The sequence below is a fragment of the Elephas maximus genome, chromosome 16 (genome assembly GCF_024166365.1).
Source record: "Elephas maximus indicus isolate mEleMax1 chromosome 16, mEleMax1 primary haplotype, whole genome shotgun sequence".
Taxonomy (NCBI): Eukaryota; Metazoa; Chordata; class Mammalia; order Proboscidea; family Elephantidae; genus Elephas; species Elephas maximus.
The window spans coordinates 54051128-54068840 of NC_064834.1; the positions used below are offsets into that span (position 1 = coordinate 54051128).

General features: G+C 47.0%; 1 protein-coding gene across 1 annotated transcript; it reads right to left on the reverse strand.

Moving 5' to 3' along the window:
- Positions 1–183: 183 nt before the first annotated feature.
- Positions 184–17713, reverse strand: ACTR1A (actin related protein 1A). Its single transcript, XM_049855605.1, has 11 exons — positions 17601–17713; positions 9259–9323; positions 8087–8162; positions 7219–7344; positions 6106–6230; positions 4670–4886; positions 3851–3943; positions 3075–3249; positions 2911–2972; positions 2214–2254; positions 184–2040 (listed from the first exon to the last, which is right to left on the reverse strand). The coding sequence occupies exons 1-11, from the start codon at positions 17646–17648 to the stop codon at positions 1938–1940; spliced, it is 1131 nt and encodes a 376-aa protein (XP_049711562.1). The 5' UTR covers positions 17649–17713; the 3' UTR covers positions 184–1937.

Below are 17713 nucleotides of genomic sequence, written 5' to 3' on the forward strand. Positions count from 1 at the left end.
GGGGTGGGGATCCTCACTTCCTGAACCTGGGCTTTAGAATGAACATATTCCGTGTGTCCACCTAACAGGCTCTGACTTGGACTATGAGCTGGACAAGTCTGGTTTGTGCAACAATGCCCTCTTGAGGCCGGACTAGGCCCACTCCTGGCCTCAGCTTCAAGGACTGCAGCTCCTCCTGCTTCCCGCACCTACACCACACCATCCAGCTGACGTGTCTATTGGAACAACTTTATTTAAGTACACCGGGCCCCACCAGGCAACGTGGTTTGTGAGAGGCTGCGCGAGGGACAGGCTTGGGCTAAGAGAAGGGAGGTGAGCTGGTTAAGCACACTGCAGTCCGCGGGTCGCCACATCGCTTTCACACACACCTGCTGCTGAGGCCCACATCTGGCAGGGGCCTTTGGTCACAGGATGGCATGGGGGAGAATACTGCCTGGAATTTGGAGTTGGGTGGGTCTTGGTACCACAGGTGAGGGTGCCAGTGAAGGCATGCTAGCCCCAGCCTTGCACCACCTGGGCTGAAGGCCTTTGGACTACTGCTAGGGGGGCAATCCAGTCCAGGGTAGGCACCTGGCCCTACTGGACCAGAGATGAGCCTGAGCCCATCAACTCCTGGCACTCTGGTCTGGCACCCTCCCTCCCTCCCCAAATAGGTCCAAAGTCAAGAATGGCACAAGATCAGCCCAGAGGGGCTTTCCTGCCTTTACAGCCTAGCTCCTCTGGTCAGCTAGAGTGGAAAAGGCAACTTGGTTAATGCTGTTTTCATTGCAGCTCTTTCTCTGGTCCTAAGGGGACTGGGTCTCCAACACTCCCCCTTTACTAGGGGCTTCTGTCAAAGAAAGTGGTTCTACTTCCCATTTTAGCAAATTTGACCAGCAGCCAGCCTGTTGATTCCAGGGCAGTGAACAAGTGGAAGAGGGAGAACAAAAGAGGCTGTGGGAGTGCCCTCTAGGGTAGCCTCCAATCCCACACCAGCCCTGAGGCTTATGGGTACTGTCAGTTGACCACTAACAGGGACCGGTGGGGCCTTGGGTGCTACACTAAGCTTAGGTGCTGTAAACATTAGTGTGAACAGGGTGACTGATGGGCAGGAGGTGATGAGCTCCACTCTTTACAGTCCCCTTACTGAACAAACACTTTAATAAATAAAACTGAAGGTGGCATTGAGACAAAAATGGATGAAAAGCAAGTAACAGGATCTGTAGCCAACAGGCTCCTTAAACTCTCCTGTGACCCCCGGGTGGGGCTGGGGTTGAGCATCAACTCTGCAGCTGATCAGAAGTAGCACTACTCCGGTCCTCCTCAAGTGCCCAGTGTGGCCCTGGTCCCCACGTGAACTTGAGGACATTCTGTCCTCTCCTTGGCCCCAGAATCTCTGTAAGAGTTCCTGGAGCGCTTTTCCAGCTTCCCAAGCCCGACGTGCACTAAAACCAAACAGAACTCAACCCTGGCCCCAGCCCTCAGTGCATGATTAAGAGGCATCAAAAGCTGAATAGTGAACAAGGGAGGCAGCGGCTGCCTGGGACAAGCCACCCTGGGGAGGCTGGGGGGAGGGGCTAGCCCAGCCTGGCACAGGCAGCAGTGAGGTCTGGGGGCAGGGGTTGGGTTTACCTCCCTCTGGTAGTAAACATAGTCCCACACAGCCAGACAAAGGCCCAGGTGACAGGACTGGGGCCCTCTGCCAGCACTTTTCCCCATCAGGGCCAGTCAGTGGTCAACCCCAGGCCTCAGGCCATCGCCATTGTGGGTAGTTCATTGTCCTTTCTGGGCCCCGGGATCCCTGGGCCACACCACACTCGCATATTCACACACACTCGTACCCACGCACCCACACACGCACTCGCATACACAGGCAGTTCCTCGCAAACACTCCGACTCAAGAAAGCGAGTTTTAAAGTGGGAGTTAACTTCAGAGAGGTGAAGATGATGTCCCAACGTTAGAAGGTTTTCCTGTGGATGGACCGGGCACCATCTTCCTCGTATTCCTTCTTGGAGACCCACATCTTCTTAAAGGTGTCCAAGGAGGCAAGGATAGAGCCCCTGGAGTGGAGGGAATCCAAAGAAACAGTGTGAGAGTGGGTATTCCTGGAGCCAGCCAGGGCCCGTGGGGCCACACCAGACCAGGCTCTTCTGGGAGAAATGGATGGGGGTGCTGAGGGGTAAGCAATGCCTTCGCTTCCTCTTCTGCTTTTATTTTCGAAAGAACTACTCACCCAATCCATGTGGAATACAGTCTCTCCTGAGGTGCAGATATCTGCAAGGATGGGTGGAAGAAGGAATCTGAGACTTCCATCCCCGCCACCCTTTCCCCTCTGATGTGTCTTTATTCCCCACCCTACTGCCCAAGGCAGTGGATGTCTTTCCCACAACAGGCTGGGCCCTGGGCTTCTCCTGGGGGTAGTGTGGCCAGCCTGACATTCATTTGGGGAAGCAGGCTTCCAGCAGCTCTACATATCTACAGTTTCCAGGGAAGCTGAGGTTATCTAGGGGTAAGACTCTGCCCTGCTGGGGGAAGGGAGGATGCAGATTCCATGGCAGAAGCTTCACTCCCTCATTTAGATTCTCTCCTTTCCTCAGGCTGGCCAATTCTCTGACTCCTTCCCATACCACACTGTTTCAGGGGAGCCCTGGGCGGGGGGCACAGGAGCAGCAGAAGTCAATCTCCTGTCATGTTTACGTTTCTCAGAAAGACATGTGGGGTGCTCAGCCTGGAACCCTGGCCCATTTGGGTATTAGAACTGCCCTCCTTTCAAGTGAAGAGGGAGAGTGAGAACAGGTCCTCCACTCTGGCAGACGTAGGCCTCAGGGTCAGTGTGTAGGCTGAGAAGCTGTCTAGGAGCCACACCATGTGACACTCCAGACCCTTGGAGGCCCAGTTCCTCCCAGGCCCAGCTCCCCACATGCTCCTACCCTGATCTTCACATCTTTTGGAGCCAGTTTCTTCACTTCACTCAGTAGCCTGTCACCAAAACCTGAATGGGCAGAAAAGGAGAATTTCAAGTCAATTTTCTGAGTGTCTGGACCTAGCAGGGTCTGGAAGCTTCCTGGGGAAGGGCCCGAGAGCACAGACCAACCTTTAAACAGGGTGGAGCCTCCCGAGAGGACAATGTTGGAGAAAAGTGTGCGCCGCAGGTCCATGTCCGACTTCTGAATGGCAAACACCAGGACCTCATGGATGCCCTCGCTCTCCTCACCAATCAGGTCTGGCCTAAACAGCAGCTCAGGAGCCCGGAATCGGGAAGGACCAATCTGCAGGTGGAGGGCCAGCTTCAGAGGCTGGGGCTGGGGCCAAGGTCCCTTTGGGGGGTGGAAAATGGAAAAGCCCCTTCTGCCCACCTCTTAGTAACCAGGGGCCTATGACGACTAGGCTCAGGAAGAATTCTGTATGTCAAGGGCCTGGAGGAATGAAGAGTAGATACAGGGCCTCTGGGGAAATGTTTAATCCTAGCTCTAGCATTTTCTAGCTGAGACCTCTGGCATTAATACACGGATTCATTCATTCATGGGGATTTCTTCTTATACCTGGAGCTTCAGGAAGAGGCAGCTCAGTCTGAAGGCCACCCTATGTGGTACCCAAGAGAGGTCAAAGATAGCACTAACCATCCCAATTCCTGATTTCATCCCAACCTAGGAAAATACCTCTGGGGACTCCTTCCCTCCACACGAGAGGTAGTAAATTCCCTATTGCCTCACTCTGCAGGAGACAGTGCTGCTTAAGAGCTACACTGCTCCAGGCAGACAGTTTAAAAGGTTTGGTCCATCTGATTCCACTCTCCTTGTGGGTAGTTCAGTTTAAGCCCAGAGCCTGTGTGGGCCTGAAGGGACTGAGAAGAGAGGTCTGGTCACCTACCTCAATGGTGCTGCCATCGGGCAGGTAGTACTGAGCTTTCTCCGTCTCCAGTGTCTCATCCTTCTGGGGGTTTATGGATAGGTAGCAGGCTCTCTGCAGAACCAAGCATGACAGTCAGGCTGGAAAGAAACTCAGCACATTCTTGGTCAACGTCCAGGGGTGTGGTGTGCTGCCACAGAAAGCTGCCCTCCTACACTGATTGCGCTCAAGGTCCTAAGAGCTGCCACCCAGAAGCAGGGGCAGGGAGGCATCTGTTGGCCTTCCCTGGATGAAATGTGTGGGATATGCATTCTTAGCTGTTCCACCTTCCTGGTGGGAAAGCTTGGGAACTTGGTTCTCTAGATCTGGAATTTGAGACCACAACCAAGCTTTAGCCGAGGCCCAGGCATCTTTCTCCTTCTACCATTCATAAAGACTATGGCTTTGGGTCCTCCTATCCAGCTCAAAGGTTTCCCTATAGTTTTAGGGGGCAGTCCCGTTTATTTGAAAAGAAAAATGTATTATGACATCTTTGAGAATATGAAAGAACATATGTAACTTATACATAAGGTATAAAAACCATAATCAACACCTGTGTACTCATCACCCACCCAGCTTAAGAAATGGAAGAAGCTCCCTTTTCCCCCGCCAGATGGCAGCACGTCAGGAAGCTGAATCTGTCAGTGTGAGGTCACCAGCTGGCAATCACACAGCTGCCTGGAGAAGGGAGCCTGACCTCCAGGATAGGAGCTTCACATCCCTTCACTCCCAGGTCATCCAAGGCCTGGCTGCCCTGCTCCCATTCTCCATCCCATCCAAGGCCCATGGGGCAGCACTCACTTCTTTTATGGCCTTGACAATCTCAAATTCGGAGGATGAGTGGAAGTCATAGCCCTCTTTGCGCAGGTAGAGGCGAAGGAAGCGGGAGACGTCACGGCCGGCGATGTCAATGCGCATGATAGAGTGGGGCATGGCAAAGCCCTCATAGATGGGCACGGCATGGGTGACGCCATCCCCAGAATCCAGCACCACACCTGTGGTCCTGCCTGTGGCATAACTGAAGCAAAGGGGATAAACCATCACTAACCCTTGCCTCCCCACCCTGGGAAGAAACACTTCTTTTTAGAGTTCGATGTCAGCTAAACCAAGGCTTGGGCCTGCTTTTTTTAGAGGTCGCCTTAGAATGGGCTGAGTACTAAGGATGCCTGAGCATGGAAGCTGAACGAAAGGAGCTGAGCTCCTCCAAGCTCCCTCCCCCATGCACAGGAGGAGATGGCCTGGCCTTCAACTGCTGTAGGGGACTCAGCCAGGGGCAGAGCTTTTACTCTCTGTACAAGAGGAAAAAACTTAAATGCCTATAGGGGCCAGGCAGGCAAATTAAGTGAGTAAAGGGAAATAAGACTTTTACTTCCATAAAAAACTACTTTTCTTCCCACATGGCCTTCTAGATTCGTCTTTAGTTTTCTTTCTGTTGGGAGACAAGGGTACAGACACAGATTTCCCTACTGTGTGGGGAAAAAGGTCCAATCTTTGATAAACAGCAACTGACACACACTGCCTGAGTGTTGGGAAGGCGATAGAGAATGGTAAATTGTGGTGACGTCAGGCACACAAAACCGTTCCAGCTGATTTTTGCCCTTGAGGAATGCAAGCCCAGAATTATCAGATCTTCCTATTTTTTAAAAGAAGCCAGAAATTGGATTTTGATATGAAATCTCTCAATTTTTAAATGCTGGCTCACAATTTTTTAATGGGGCCAAACAAATCCCATCTGCAGGCTCCCAGTGAAGACTGCTGCTGTAGACCTCCCACTGGTGTGAGGCAGGCTGGGAGCATGACAGGAATGACAGGGCGTGAGAATAGGGCCCGTGGTGGTGTGGTGTTTTGATCATGATTGTATCTCCAACCTAGCATAGCACCTGGCACACAATAGGCACTAAATAAATATTTGAACCCATTACAGGAGCTTTCAGGAAGAGCTGTAGCAGCATGTGGTCTTCCAAGCAAGCCCAGGAGAGAGCCTTGGGCACCAAACCTGCTGAGAGCACTGAGATGGGATACAGTCTCAACACAGGCCATATCTCCTCTTTTGGTTTCAACCGAGAAGCCTCAGTGCTGGGTCTCAGCAGCAGTCTCCCTCCCTTTCCCACCATCTTTAACCCTTTCCTAGCGGGGGTGCTCTAGCTACTCTGAACCAGCCCAACCCAAAGGACAGGCAGCCTCGATTCTGCCAAAGTCCCTAAGAAGCCAGGCTGGCCAACCAGGCTGCTACTCACAGGCTGAGCACAGCTTGCATGGAGATGAAAAGGGCTGGCACATTGAAGGTCTCAAAGAAAACTTCAGCAGCTCGTTCCCGGTTCTTCCGTGGATTTAAAGGCGCCTCCGTCAGGAGCACAGGATGCTGGGGAAAGATGCCCAGCCGGGAATCAGGGGGAGGCCAGATCTCTACCTCTCATTAGTTCTCAGTGAAGTCCTCATGTGGCTGGCTAAAGTGGGGCCGTTTTTCAGACTGCCTCCAAAAAGGCCAAGGTGAGCCTGTCATCTACCCCTGCCCAAGTCAGTTTCTCAACTTCCCAAATTCATGCCATTTTTAAAGTCTCATTCTGGCCTCGCCTCCACCCCCGCACCCCCTTCTTTGTCCTCCAAGATTCTTATATAAACTCAACCCATTGGCATTGAGTCAATTCCAACTCAGAGTGACCCTATGGGACAAAGTAGAAATGCCCCATAAGGTTTTCAAAGCCGTAATCTTTACGGAAGCAGACTGTCACATCTTTCTCACATGGAGCGGCTGATGCATTCAAACCACCAGCCTTTTGGTCAGCAGCTCAGTGCTTAACCATTGCACCACTGGGGCTCCCTACGTAGGCCCCTATATCATCTACCGCATATCTCCAAACGCCAAGATTCTGTTAAACTCTAAATTCTGAATGATTATGATAAAAATCTTTAAAATTTTTGAAATTTTCAATGTGCTTTTAAAAAAACTGAACATATTCCTCCTCTGGAAATTCTGATATGCCTAGTATGCAATTTCCTTCACATTTCTGAGTTGACAGTTCCCTAGAAGTTACAGAATATAGGCTCTGAAGTTCAAAAGACATGGGTTTAACTCCCATCTCTACCACTTTATTCACTCTGTGATCCTGGAAATATTACTTGGCTTCTCTGAACCTCTGTTTCTTTGTTTGTAAAATGGAGACAATACTACCTATATCTCCAAGGAATGGTGTAAGATTAAATTCAAACGTGTCTGAAAAGCACATGGCCTGGTGCCCATAAGCACTCAAACATTCTTGGCAGTTATCATCGTCATCATCATTTCTGGGGTGGTGCTCTGGCCAGCTCTGCATCCCTGTGCAGGGGCGCCCTGCACACAGGGCCCTCACCTCCTCTGAGAAAGTCTGCAGTTGGTCCTTAGAATAGACATATTGCCAGATGCGCTCCATGTCGTTCCAGTCCTTGACAATGCCGTGCTCCATTGGATAGCGGATAGAGAGCAGACCTCGGTGCTCCTGGGGGCAGAGAGCAGGAACTGGCAGCAGCAGTCAACCGCTCTGCCAGGCTGCCTGAGACCCAGCTATCCCAGGACTGTGCTGTGGCTGGATCGTCAGGAAGTGCTCAGCTCCCTGAGCTCCCCTGCAACAGCCCTCACTCTTGAACTAAAGACAGTCTACGGACTGTCTGCAACTTGCCTTCCCTACCCAAGCAGCTGGCAAAGCAGAGGGCTTCTGCATTTCCGTGGGCCCTTAGGTGCCCCTAGGACGAGAGACAGGAGGTCCGTCCTCATTGCCTGGTCCCAGGACACAATCTCCTGGCTCTTTTAACAATCTGGCTCCCACTTCTGGGTCTCAGCACTTGGGGCCGAGGTTAGCAACAATGATTCTGTTGTTCTGCTTGCTAGAAGCTGCCTGAGGGCTTTGCCAAAACTGCTAATTAACTCACCCCCAGGGTATCCCAGCCAGGATGTCCCTCTTGAATCCGTTGTGCCAAAAAGATAAGCAAACAGTCAATTTGACCACTGGCAAAATAGCAACATATGGTTTCAATGTTGCCCAAAGTGGGGTTCCAGATATTTCCTCTCCAAGACCAGAAGCTGCTCATGGAAGGAATAAATGGCCTAGGCCTAGGAGCAGGGAGATTTTAAGAAAATTGCTCCTTTTACTTATGGCTGTGTCTGACTACTGGGACACTTCCCATGTGGTAACTAATGACAGTCCTCTGCTGGCTTGAGGCTTCTTTCAGCCTGGGAATTACCTCAGCTTTGGGGCCAATGAAGATATCACCTTCAAGGGCTCCTGCCATGACACGCACATGCTTCGGTCTGCCCACACTACAAAAGAGAGGGGGGAGGGTCTTCACTTTTCGTTTCACAGCAGAACATGGGAAGGATGTACAGATGCTAACTTAGAAGGAAATATATGCAAATTTTACTGTGATTATCTTTGCAGAGTGAGGTTCCAGTTGATTTTGATTTTCTTCTTTATAATTTGCTGCCAAACCCACTGCCGTTGAGTTGATTCCGACTCACAGTGGCCCTCTAGGACAGGGTAGAACTGCCCTACAGGGTTTCCAAGGCTATAAATCTTTACGGAAACAGACTGCCACATCTTTCTCCCGTAGGCAGCAGGTGGGTTCAAACTGTTGACCTTTTGGTTAACAGCCAAGTGCTTACCCACTGCACTACCAGGGCTCCTACATTTTCCAAAATTTCTACAATGAACATGTAGTAATTATGAACAACAAGCAATGTAACAATTATTTTAGATTATTTCATGTTTTTAGTATATTTATATTATTTTGTGTTAGTAAAACACATTATAGAGGATTCAATAACTCTAGTTCTTTTCCTACACCAAGGTATTATGTAGACTGAGAAGAAAACAACAATTTCTAAAAGGATGGTTAAATAAAAAAATGTTAAGTCTCCTTTTTTTTGTGGTCTCCTTTCCCAGGACCTCTACTAAGTAAAACTGTGATATTGTAACTGTGACAGATAACCTTTTTCCTTTCTCTCCCCCTTTAAGCCCATTCCCCAGGCACCTGTGCCCTACTCTTCCCAGTCCCTCTCCCTCAGGAGGAAAACTCTGAGAAACTCACTCTAATATGGTAGGGTATGGTGTAAAATTAAACTCCGTCCTGGGTGATAAGAGAATTTTAATCCAAAGAGACAATCATCCAAAGGAATTAGTCAATAATGATAAAATTTGGGGCATCAGATAAAATCAGATTTAAAAAAGAGCCTCTTGTCTGTGCCTCTCAGATTGTACCATGGTGACAACTGTTTCCTTTGTTTACTTTAAAAGCCAGCTCCTGTGCCTTGCTTATGTTGTTTTGACTACCAGGGCTGATCGGAGTGAGAAATTTCTTCTCCTATAACAGAGTTGACAGCCCTCCCACACTTCTAACTAAGCTACAGAACAACTTACTAGTTTGGAAAGCAGTATTTGGGGATTTGATCACCAGCAAAACCAGCTTTAATCACACCGGATCCCTGAGAAGAAAGAGAGAGAGAAGTCATAAATATCACAAAAACAAGAGGAGATTCTAGAATGATGTATATAATAGGGTTTCGTTTTTATTAAAAAAAAAAAAAGAGACTTTTTATACAAGTATAATATATAGATTTGTATGAGCATAGAAAATGGTGTGTGCACACCAAAGGGAGGGAAATAGGCCTGGGGATGGTGATGAGGAGAACTTTTACCATATACGCAAAGTACCGTTTGATTTTTCTGTATTCTTTGACTTTTCTCCATTTAACGTGTTTTACTTTCGGAATTAAAAATAATATTAATAAAGGAAAGAAAAACAGAGAAAACCTGGGAGAAGAAGAGGAAAGCACCTAGAAGCCTCAAAGTGGCCAAGTTTGGGAAGGCAATCAAGGTTGGAAAAGTGCGTGCTTCTTTCTGATCTACCATCATGGGATGCTGCTAACCTATTTTCCCAGCTCAGGCCTGAGCTCTCTCTGCCTTCCATGCTTCTATGACAGACACCACCATGAGCGTTGTCATGTTTGAAGCTGACTCTGACGGAACACGTCATCTAGGTCTTACCGCAGGGACAGAGCACTATGCTTTGTTTTACTAGCTGGTCTCCAGATGGTAAAAGACAGGGAAGCTCTAAAGCCTTGTTTGACAATAGAAGAAGAGACCTAAGGTAGCAATCTTGAGGCTCCAGGACATAATAGGTTATATGGGGTGTCTGGCTTCTACCACTAGTATCTCTGTCATCACCCAGGGCCCAACCAATATAAACAATAACTTTAGACACCATGCAGAACAGATGTCAAGGCTAGATATTACTTGCAAACACACTGTTTTCTTGCTTCTTAATTCTTCTGCCACCACACTTGATGTGCTGGTCCCTTCTACTCCATCGCAGTTTGCGGCTGCACTTGTAACTGGGGTACACATGCCTTTTGGCTACTTCTGGGGCAGAGTGTGACAATCCCAGAACCCACAAAGCAAGCAGTAAACACATCAGGTGACGTTAAACAGCGAAGGTTATCTTTGCACCAAAGGCTTCCCAGCAACACCCCTGGTTCCCTCCCTTATTCCTGTTCTTCTTACAGGAAAAGGGGAAGTGAGACTGGCCATCCTGGTGCCTGACTCTGGCAAGACAGAGGTTTCAGGGGGGAAGTGAGGAGTGGCTGAAGGACAGGGGAAGCTGTTTGGGGGAAAGCAAGGCAAGCCAATTCTCTAAGGCAGCAACAAAAGCAAAAAACCAAATCCACTGCTGTCGAGTTGATTCCGATTTACAGTGACCCCAAAGGGTTTCCAAGGCTGTAAATCTCTATAGAAGCAGTCTGCCACATTTTTCTCCTGTGGAGCCACTGCTGGTTTCAAACTGCCAACCTTTCAGTTAGCAGTCAATCACTTTAACCACTGCACCACCAGGGCTCCTTAATGGAGCAACAGAAGAGGCAGAAATCAGGGGAAAATGTGCAAACTCATTGGCCTGGTCAGTGTGGCAAAGAGCCTTGAAAAGGTGCAGCTATAAACTGAATCGAAAGCCTGGGAAAGAAAGAGAACTATCCTACTGCAAACCTAAGGGCTCTGAGACAGCAGGATGGAGAGGTGAGAAAGGCACTAAACACAAAACTCTGGGAACTTATTAACTCAAGCCTTCAGGATTGCTCATTGCCTTCATCTGGGTGTGGTGACACAGCCGGACTAATTGGATCTCCTGGCAGAGGTGGAAAACAAGAAAAGTAAAGATGAGTCCTGCTCTTCTGACCTTGGAAATTTTCAAGAAGTGATTTTCCTGGAGATTTGATTTTCAGTAGATTTGCACAAGGCCTAGACAGAGTCTGGGTTACAAGGAAGACTAAGACGCCAGACTCCTTTCTTCCTGTCTGTCCTCCTTTTCATCAAAAGTATAACAGGCCCAGTTCCAATAACACCACCTTCCTCCTGAAGAATAATCCCCAGTAGGAATTAATTATCCTCCACCTACTATGTCACACAAATCACCATGGCCTGTACCACGAGGGAGCGTGCATTTCATTGTGCTTTCTTTTAGAATTTATGGTTTACGTTTTTTGTCTTTTTTGTCCAAGTTCCTTGAGGTCAGAGACTTTATAATCAGCAGTACTTGACATTTGCTGGGTACTCAATACTGGGTAGCTGACTACAATGAAAATCAACTACAGTGACTGGCAGGTGAAACCTACTGTATGGAACCTGAATGAGCAGCTGGAAGGCCAGAAGCCCAAGGCAGAGGTGGTGCAGGAAACGTGAAGGCAGCGTCGGTAATGATGCACAAGGTGGAACCAGACCCAGCATGTCCCTGCAGTCCCAGAGCTGGCCTGCCAGACCAGGAATTAGGTGAAGAATGGGTGGGAACAGGGGAGGCGGTTGAGCTGCCTCTACTCTGCTCAAGACAAACCATGAGACCAAACAAAAGGATCATGCCAATTTCTTTATCAGTATTTGCAGTTAGGAACTGTGTACCTGGCAAATGAGCTGCCACTCTCTTTGTTATTCACTATGGCAAAGCCAAGTAAACAAATGCCTGTAGTCAGCTTCATGAAAAAGGAATCTCATCAAATATTTGATTTTTAAGGTTTCATGTTTGCTGCCAGCCACCACCGACTGTTCTCCTGATGCAGGCAAACAAATAGCAAATCCTCAGCAAGGTGCCTGCAGTGCGTGCTGGCTATAGGCCTTGTGGTTTGGGCAACCTTTAACCTAAGCACTCCTGGTTATTCCTGCCACGCTGAGAGGGAGACTACTTGTCTCCAATTTTACAAGTGGGAAAAGGATGCTGAGAGAGGTGAAGCCACAGATTCTAGGGCACAGGTTAACTGGTGGCCCATTTTTGCCCAAAGACATGTTTTGTTTGGCCCACAAAGTACTGTTTTAAAAACAGCTATATTGAGATATAAGTCACATACCATACAATTTACCCATTTAAAATGTGTAATTCAATGGTTTTTAGTATAGTCACAGAGTTGTGCAGCTATCACCACAATTTAATTTTAGAACTTTTTATTCACCCCAAAAAGAAACCCCATATCCTTAAGCAGTCACTCCTCATTCCCCCCCTCAACTCTCCCAGCCCTAGGCAACCACTAATGTACTTTCTGTCTCTACAGACCACAAAGCACTTTTAAATTAACTCCCAACAGTTAAAAATTGGATTGCATATGAAATTTAGTATTTCTCATTTCTCTTGAAAAATCAGAAGATCTGGCAACACTGGGCCTGCTATTCCTGCATGGGGACAATTGGCTGGAAATGAGAAGCAGCTGGCCCTTTGGCCAGGCATACTCAAGTGTACCTTCCAGATTCTACACAGTGCTTTCAGGACATCCCATCCTCCATTTTTCAAATGTATTTCTGTTCCTACTTGCCTCCGCAGGCATTGAGTTTGAGGCCCTTATTCTAGGCCTTCCCAGCAACTAATTAATGACGCTTCTCCCTCTGCACAGTACCTGTTTTTTTCTTACATTCAGAACACCTAGCTTAGTAAGAGGCACATCCTTGGCCCTCAAAATATATATAATTGAGCGTGAAAGTATCTCTACAAGTCACCTCCTCTTTACCCTTTCCATCGAGCTACTTATGGATGGATTCTTGCTGAAGTTGCACAACCAACAGTCTGAATGTCACATTGCAAGTGGTAATGCTAAATAAACACATTGACTTCATTCGCTCAGCTAATACTAGTGTCCCTAAAACTTAAGTGAATCAGCATTAGTAGGATCTTAAGAGCTGATGACAAATTGGTTAATAAAAAAAATTGCTAATTGTAAATTTCAATTTTGATGACATGAAAAAATTATTGTTAATTTTATTAGGGGTAATAATAGTATATTGATTGTGTTTTTAAAAGAGTGTGGAAGGGGGAAGTGGGTATAAATGTAGTTGAAAAGATTGGCCAAGAATTGATAATTGTTACAGCTAAGGTAATGTGTACGTGAATGTTATATTGTTCCCTCTACTTTTATAGTTGTTTGAAATTTTCTATGATAAAAATAAAGAATAAGAGCCGGCAGATAAGATGATAACGCAAATGAAATTTCAAAATACAAATACTATACACACACACATATATAAAGTACATATATCCCTAAAATCATGGATGGAAAGGAACGCATCAATTTTATGATGATGGTTGTTTCTGGGGTTGCTTCTGAAACAGAAAGAAAGGGAGTTCTGGAGGAGTACAAAGTGGCTTCGATTGTATCTGTAATGTTTTATTTCCTAACCCTGAAGCAAATACGGCAAAATGTCAACATTTATTAAAACTGGGTGGTAGACACGCTACATGGATGCTTTTATATACTTCTCTGAAATTTTCTGTATGTTTAAAATATTTCATTTTTACATTCTTTGATAGTTACCGGGGTGCGGAAGGAGGGAGATAGTGGATAAGAATTATCTTAGGTGAAGGGAAGGACAACACACAATACACGGGAAGTCAGCACACCTGGACTAGACCAAAAGCTAAGAAGTTTCCTGAATACAACCAAACACTTCGAGAGACAGTGCAGCAGGGGCAGGTGTCTGGGCATCATGGGTTCAGGGGACGTCTAGGTCAACTGGAGTAACAAAGTTTATTAAGAAAACACTCTGCATCCCACTTTGGAGAGTGGTGTCTGGGGTCTTAAAAGCTAGCGAGCGGCCATCTAGGATGTATCAATTGGTCCCAACCTACCTGGAGCAAAGGAAAGTGAAGAACACCAAAGACACAAGGAAAATATGGGCAGAAGAGACAAGGGCCACATAAACCAGAGACTCCATCAGCCTGAGACCAGAAGAACCAGATGGTGCCTGGCTACCACCAAATGACCACCCTGACAGGGAACACAACAGAAAGTTCCTGACAGAGCAGGAAAAAAGTGGGGTGCTGAACTCAAATTCTAGTAAAAGGACCATACTTAATGATTTGACTGAGATTGGACGAACACCAAAAGACATGGCCCCCAGGCTCTCTGTTAACCCAGAACTAAAACAATTCCCCAAGCCAACTCTTCAGACAAAGATTAGACTGGACTATAAGACATCAAAGGCTACTTGTGAAGAGTGTGCGTCTTAGTTCAAGTAGATACATAAGACTAAATGGGCAGCTCCTGTATGGAGGCAAGATGAGAAGGCAGAAAGGGACATGAGCTGGTTGAATGGACGCGAGAAATCCCAGGTGGAAAGGAGGGGTGTGCTGTCACATAACAGAGAGAGAGACTAGGGTCAGATAACAATGTGTGTATAAATTTTTGTATGAAAAACTAACTTGAGCTATAAACTTTCACTTTAAAGCACGATAAAAAAATTAAAAAATATATTTCTTAAAAGGAGGCTGAAGCAGCAAGACATCTGGAAAACAAAACAAAACAGTGAAATTCTTAGCTTTCTGATGAACTTCTGAAGATCTGATACTGTTACTGCATTTGGGACCACATAGTCACAAAGACTGACCAGAACCTTGATCTATTTAGGACAGAACTGTAGCTTTAAGATTTTAGTAAAAATTTCAGCTTTAGAATAAACTCAGTTTTCTGATCAAAGTGCTGTTCTCTTCCTGTGTTAGTATCTATGGTATGCCTTTGGGAAGGAATTACTTATACTTAACTTTCAGAAATATCTATCACTTTATTGTTGTCATTAAAACGTGTGCATCATCACACGCACACACGCGCGCACACACACACGTCTCCATTTTCCTCATTAATTCTGATGAATTGGTTTGATGCCAGAGAAGCAGAGAAAGATGAAAGGAGTGGTCACAATTGCCTTAAGACTGGGAAAGGCTGTGAACTGCGATGAGGCTCTTCCCTCTTTTCCCTATTTCTTTTGTCCTCCTTTCTTTAGTTGTACTCTCCGTAGCCCAGAAGTAAAATTTTAGCAAGATGTTAAGCTATGCAGAGCTTAAATCTGCCAGTAACACACTATTCTCATAAAGTTGGCTCAAATATTTCAAATGATTTTTCCTACCCACCTTTTATCTTGAGAATTAAAAACAAAAACCCTCTAAATTTCAAACAGCAAGAACTACCCAAGGCTCCAAATCTAAAAATGTGGCAGATATTTGGGAAGTCCTAATGAGAAAATGACTTAAGCTCCTACTTCACCTTTTGGCAGAATTACTGGCAGAATGAAGGAAATGTTTTCCCAGAGAAAAGTCAATCCTTTAAACATTAAAACTGAAAATGCACCACTGCTTTGATGCATTTCAAATACATTACCAGGAAAGACAAAGGAGAAACTAAGACGCATTAGTTTAAACAACATTAAAGAGACTGGCTGGAGACAGAACTCCTGCCCAGCCATTCAAGAAGCAAAGGATCCCCTGGGTTGGATGGCTGGACTGCTCCTCTGTACTGCTGATGAAAACAGGAAATTGTTGCCAATTGCTAATTTCTTTCTAACTAAGCAAAAGGCAGATGAAACACAGACTGGCTGAAGACTGAAGTAGCAGTGTTCTCTGGAAATCAGCATCACGAACAAGGAGTCCTGCTCAACCCTCTCAGTAAATAATGGGGGCTCCCTGCCATCCTTTATTTAGGAACATCTTTGTTACTGTGATAAGAGATGTTCATTCATTCAACCACCTGCCCATCAGTCCAATGAAAAAACATTTATTGGGCACATAGTGTGTGCCAGGCACTGCCCTAGGTACTGTGTATATGGAAACGGGAGAGTAATAAAAAATAAAGGAGTATCATTCTTTTTCCACAAGGATTTCAAAGTCTAGTGGAGACAAAAAAAAAAAAAAAAAAACTCTCCCAGAAGGGGTGCCTCATTGAGCTCAAACAAAGCAGAAGCCACACCCATCCGAGAGAAGAAAAACGAACAAAAATAACCTTTCCTTGGAAAGAGTGAGGAACTTGGAACCAGATCTCAGTCTGAGTCTTGGTGCCTTAATTCACAGGCCAGGTGGTTTGAATATGTTATTTAACCTCTCCAAGCCTCAGTTTTCTGCATAAACTGAGAAAAATAATTCCTACTTACCTAGCAGGGGAGAAGTTTAAACAAGGCGACGCTGTACCCAAGAGCTGGCTCAACAGGGCGAATCAGTTAGGACTGAGGAGATTGATAACTTCAAACCCATCCAGAGGCACCTGGAAAGTAAGGCCTGGCAATCTGCTTCCAAAAGGTCACAGCCTTGAAAACCCTATGGAGCAATTCTACTATGCACGCTTGGGGTTGTCATGAGTCGGAACAGACTCCACCACAGCTAACAACAAGAAGAGGCACAGAGAGGTATCAACTGATCTTAGTGGGACCATCACCCTTGAGCTGAAGACAGAGATGCCGTTGTTTTACAACTGCCCCTCCTTCCCCATAAAAGTAGTATTCAGAGTCTTTCCATTTGTCACTACTGATGCATTTGCGTGGGTGCCAGCAAAAGGAATAACCGGTCAAGCCCTGTGTGACCTTGGGCTCACGCTTCAGATTTCTCAACTATTAAATGAGGATCAAACTTCCTGCCTTAACTATCCGCCTAGTTTTTGTGAGCATCCAACTCGAATGTATATGAAAGCGCCTTGTAAGCGCTGGAGAGCCTTGCAAATATTATGTTTAGCTAATTTTTTCCGTCAACAATTAGGCGTTCCAAATAGAAAGGCATCTCCCAGCTTGCTTTGTCATTCTCATTTCTTCTAGGCCTTTATTAACTTTATAATTATAGAAATAACTGAAATTCTACGGCCATTTCTGGCATCAGATTTTCGGGCCCCACCCAGATACACCACCATGCTGCCCCGCCCGCTCGGGGCCGCAGGAAACAGCCCCTCTCCTCCACCCGCAGGCGGGCCTTCGCCCTTCTAGTGCCACTGAGTTCCCGAAGCCAATCCCCACAGCGCTGGTACACCGCCCCGCCCCTTAGAGAAGGGAAACACTAAGGCGGCCCGGAAGAACGGCAGGAGCGTGAGCCAATCACTGCAGAGGGCTGTCCTCATCCGGCAAGGCCCAGAGGCGGGGTCACCAGTCAAGATAGACAGCAAGAGCAGCCAATAGAATTAACAAGCACTGGGGACAGGGCAGGCGCCGGTGTTCACAGAGCGGTTAAGGCCCCTCGAGCCAAGGGCCCACCGACCCGGCTCGGACTACAGCTCTTTCCTTTGCCTACTCCAGAGTTCTCTATCCCACGGTTGCCGCCTGGCTGCCCTGCCTACGAACTACGGGTGGGGGAGGACGTTGGCGACGGCGGCTGAACCCGCCTGACAGGCCGGGCCAGTGACAAAGAGCCGGGCAGAAACCCGGGAAGCTATCCCTTCGGGGAAGAGAGCAGAAGTCCCTTTAGAAATAGGAAAGATGCAACTCACGTTGTCGATCACGACAGGCTGGTTGGCGATCACATCGTAGGACTCCATCGTAGAGGAATCTCTCCTTCCGAGGAAAGAACTGCCAGCCCGGTCCGCTGCTAACGCCGCTGACA

Excerpts from the sequence above, each read along its gene's own strand:
- ACTR1A (XM_049855605.1), bottom strand. The coding sequence starts at position 17,648 with ATGGAGTCCTACGATGTGATCGCCAACCAGCCTGTCGTGATCGACAAC. Across the intron at positions 8,163-9,258 it reads AAATACTGCTTTCCAAACTA|TGTGGGCAGACCGAAGCATG; the intron begins GTAAGTTGTTCT and ends TCTCTTTTGTAG. Across the intron at positions 6,231-7,218 it reads TGCAGACTTTCTCAGAGGAG|CATCCTGTGCTCCTGACGGA; the intron begins GTGAGGGCCCTG and ends ATCTTTCCCCAG.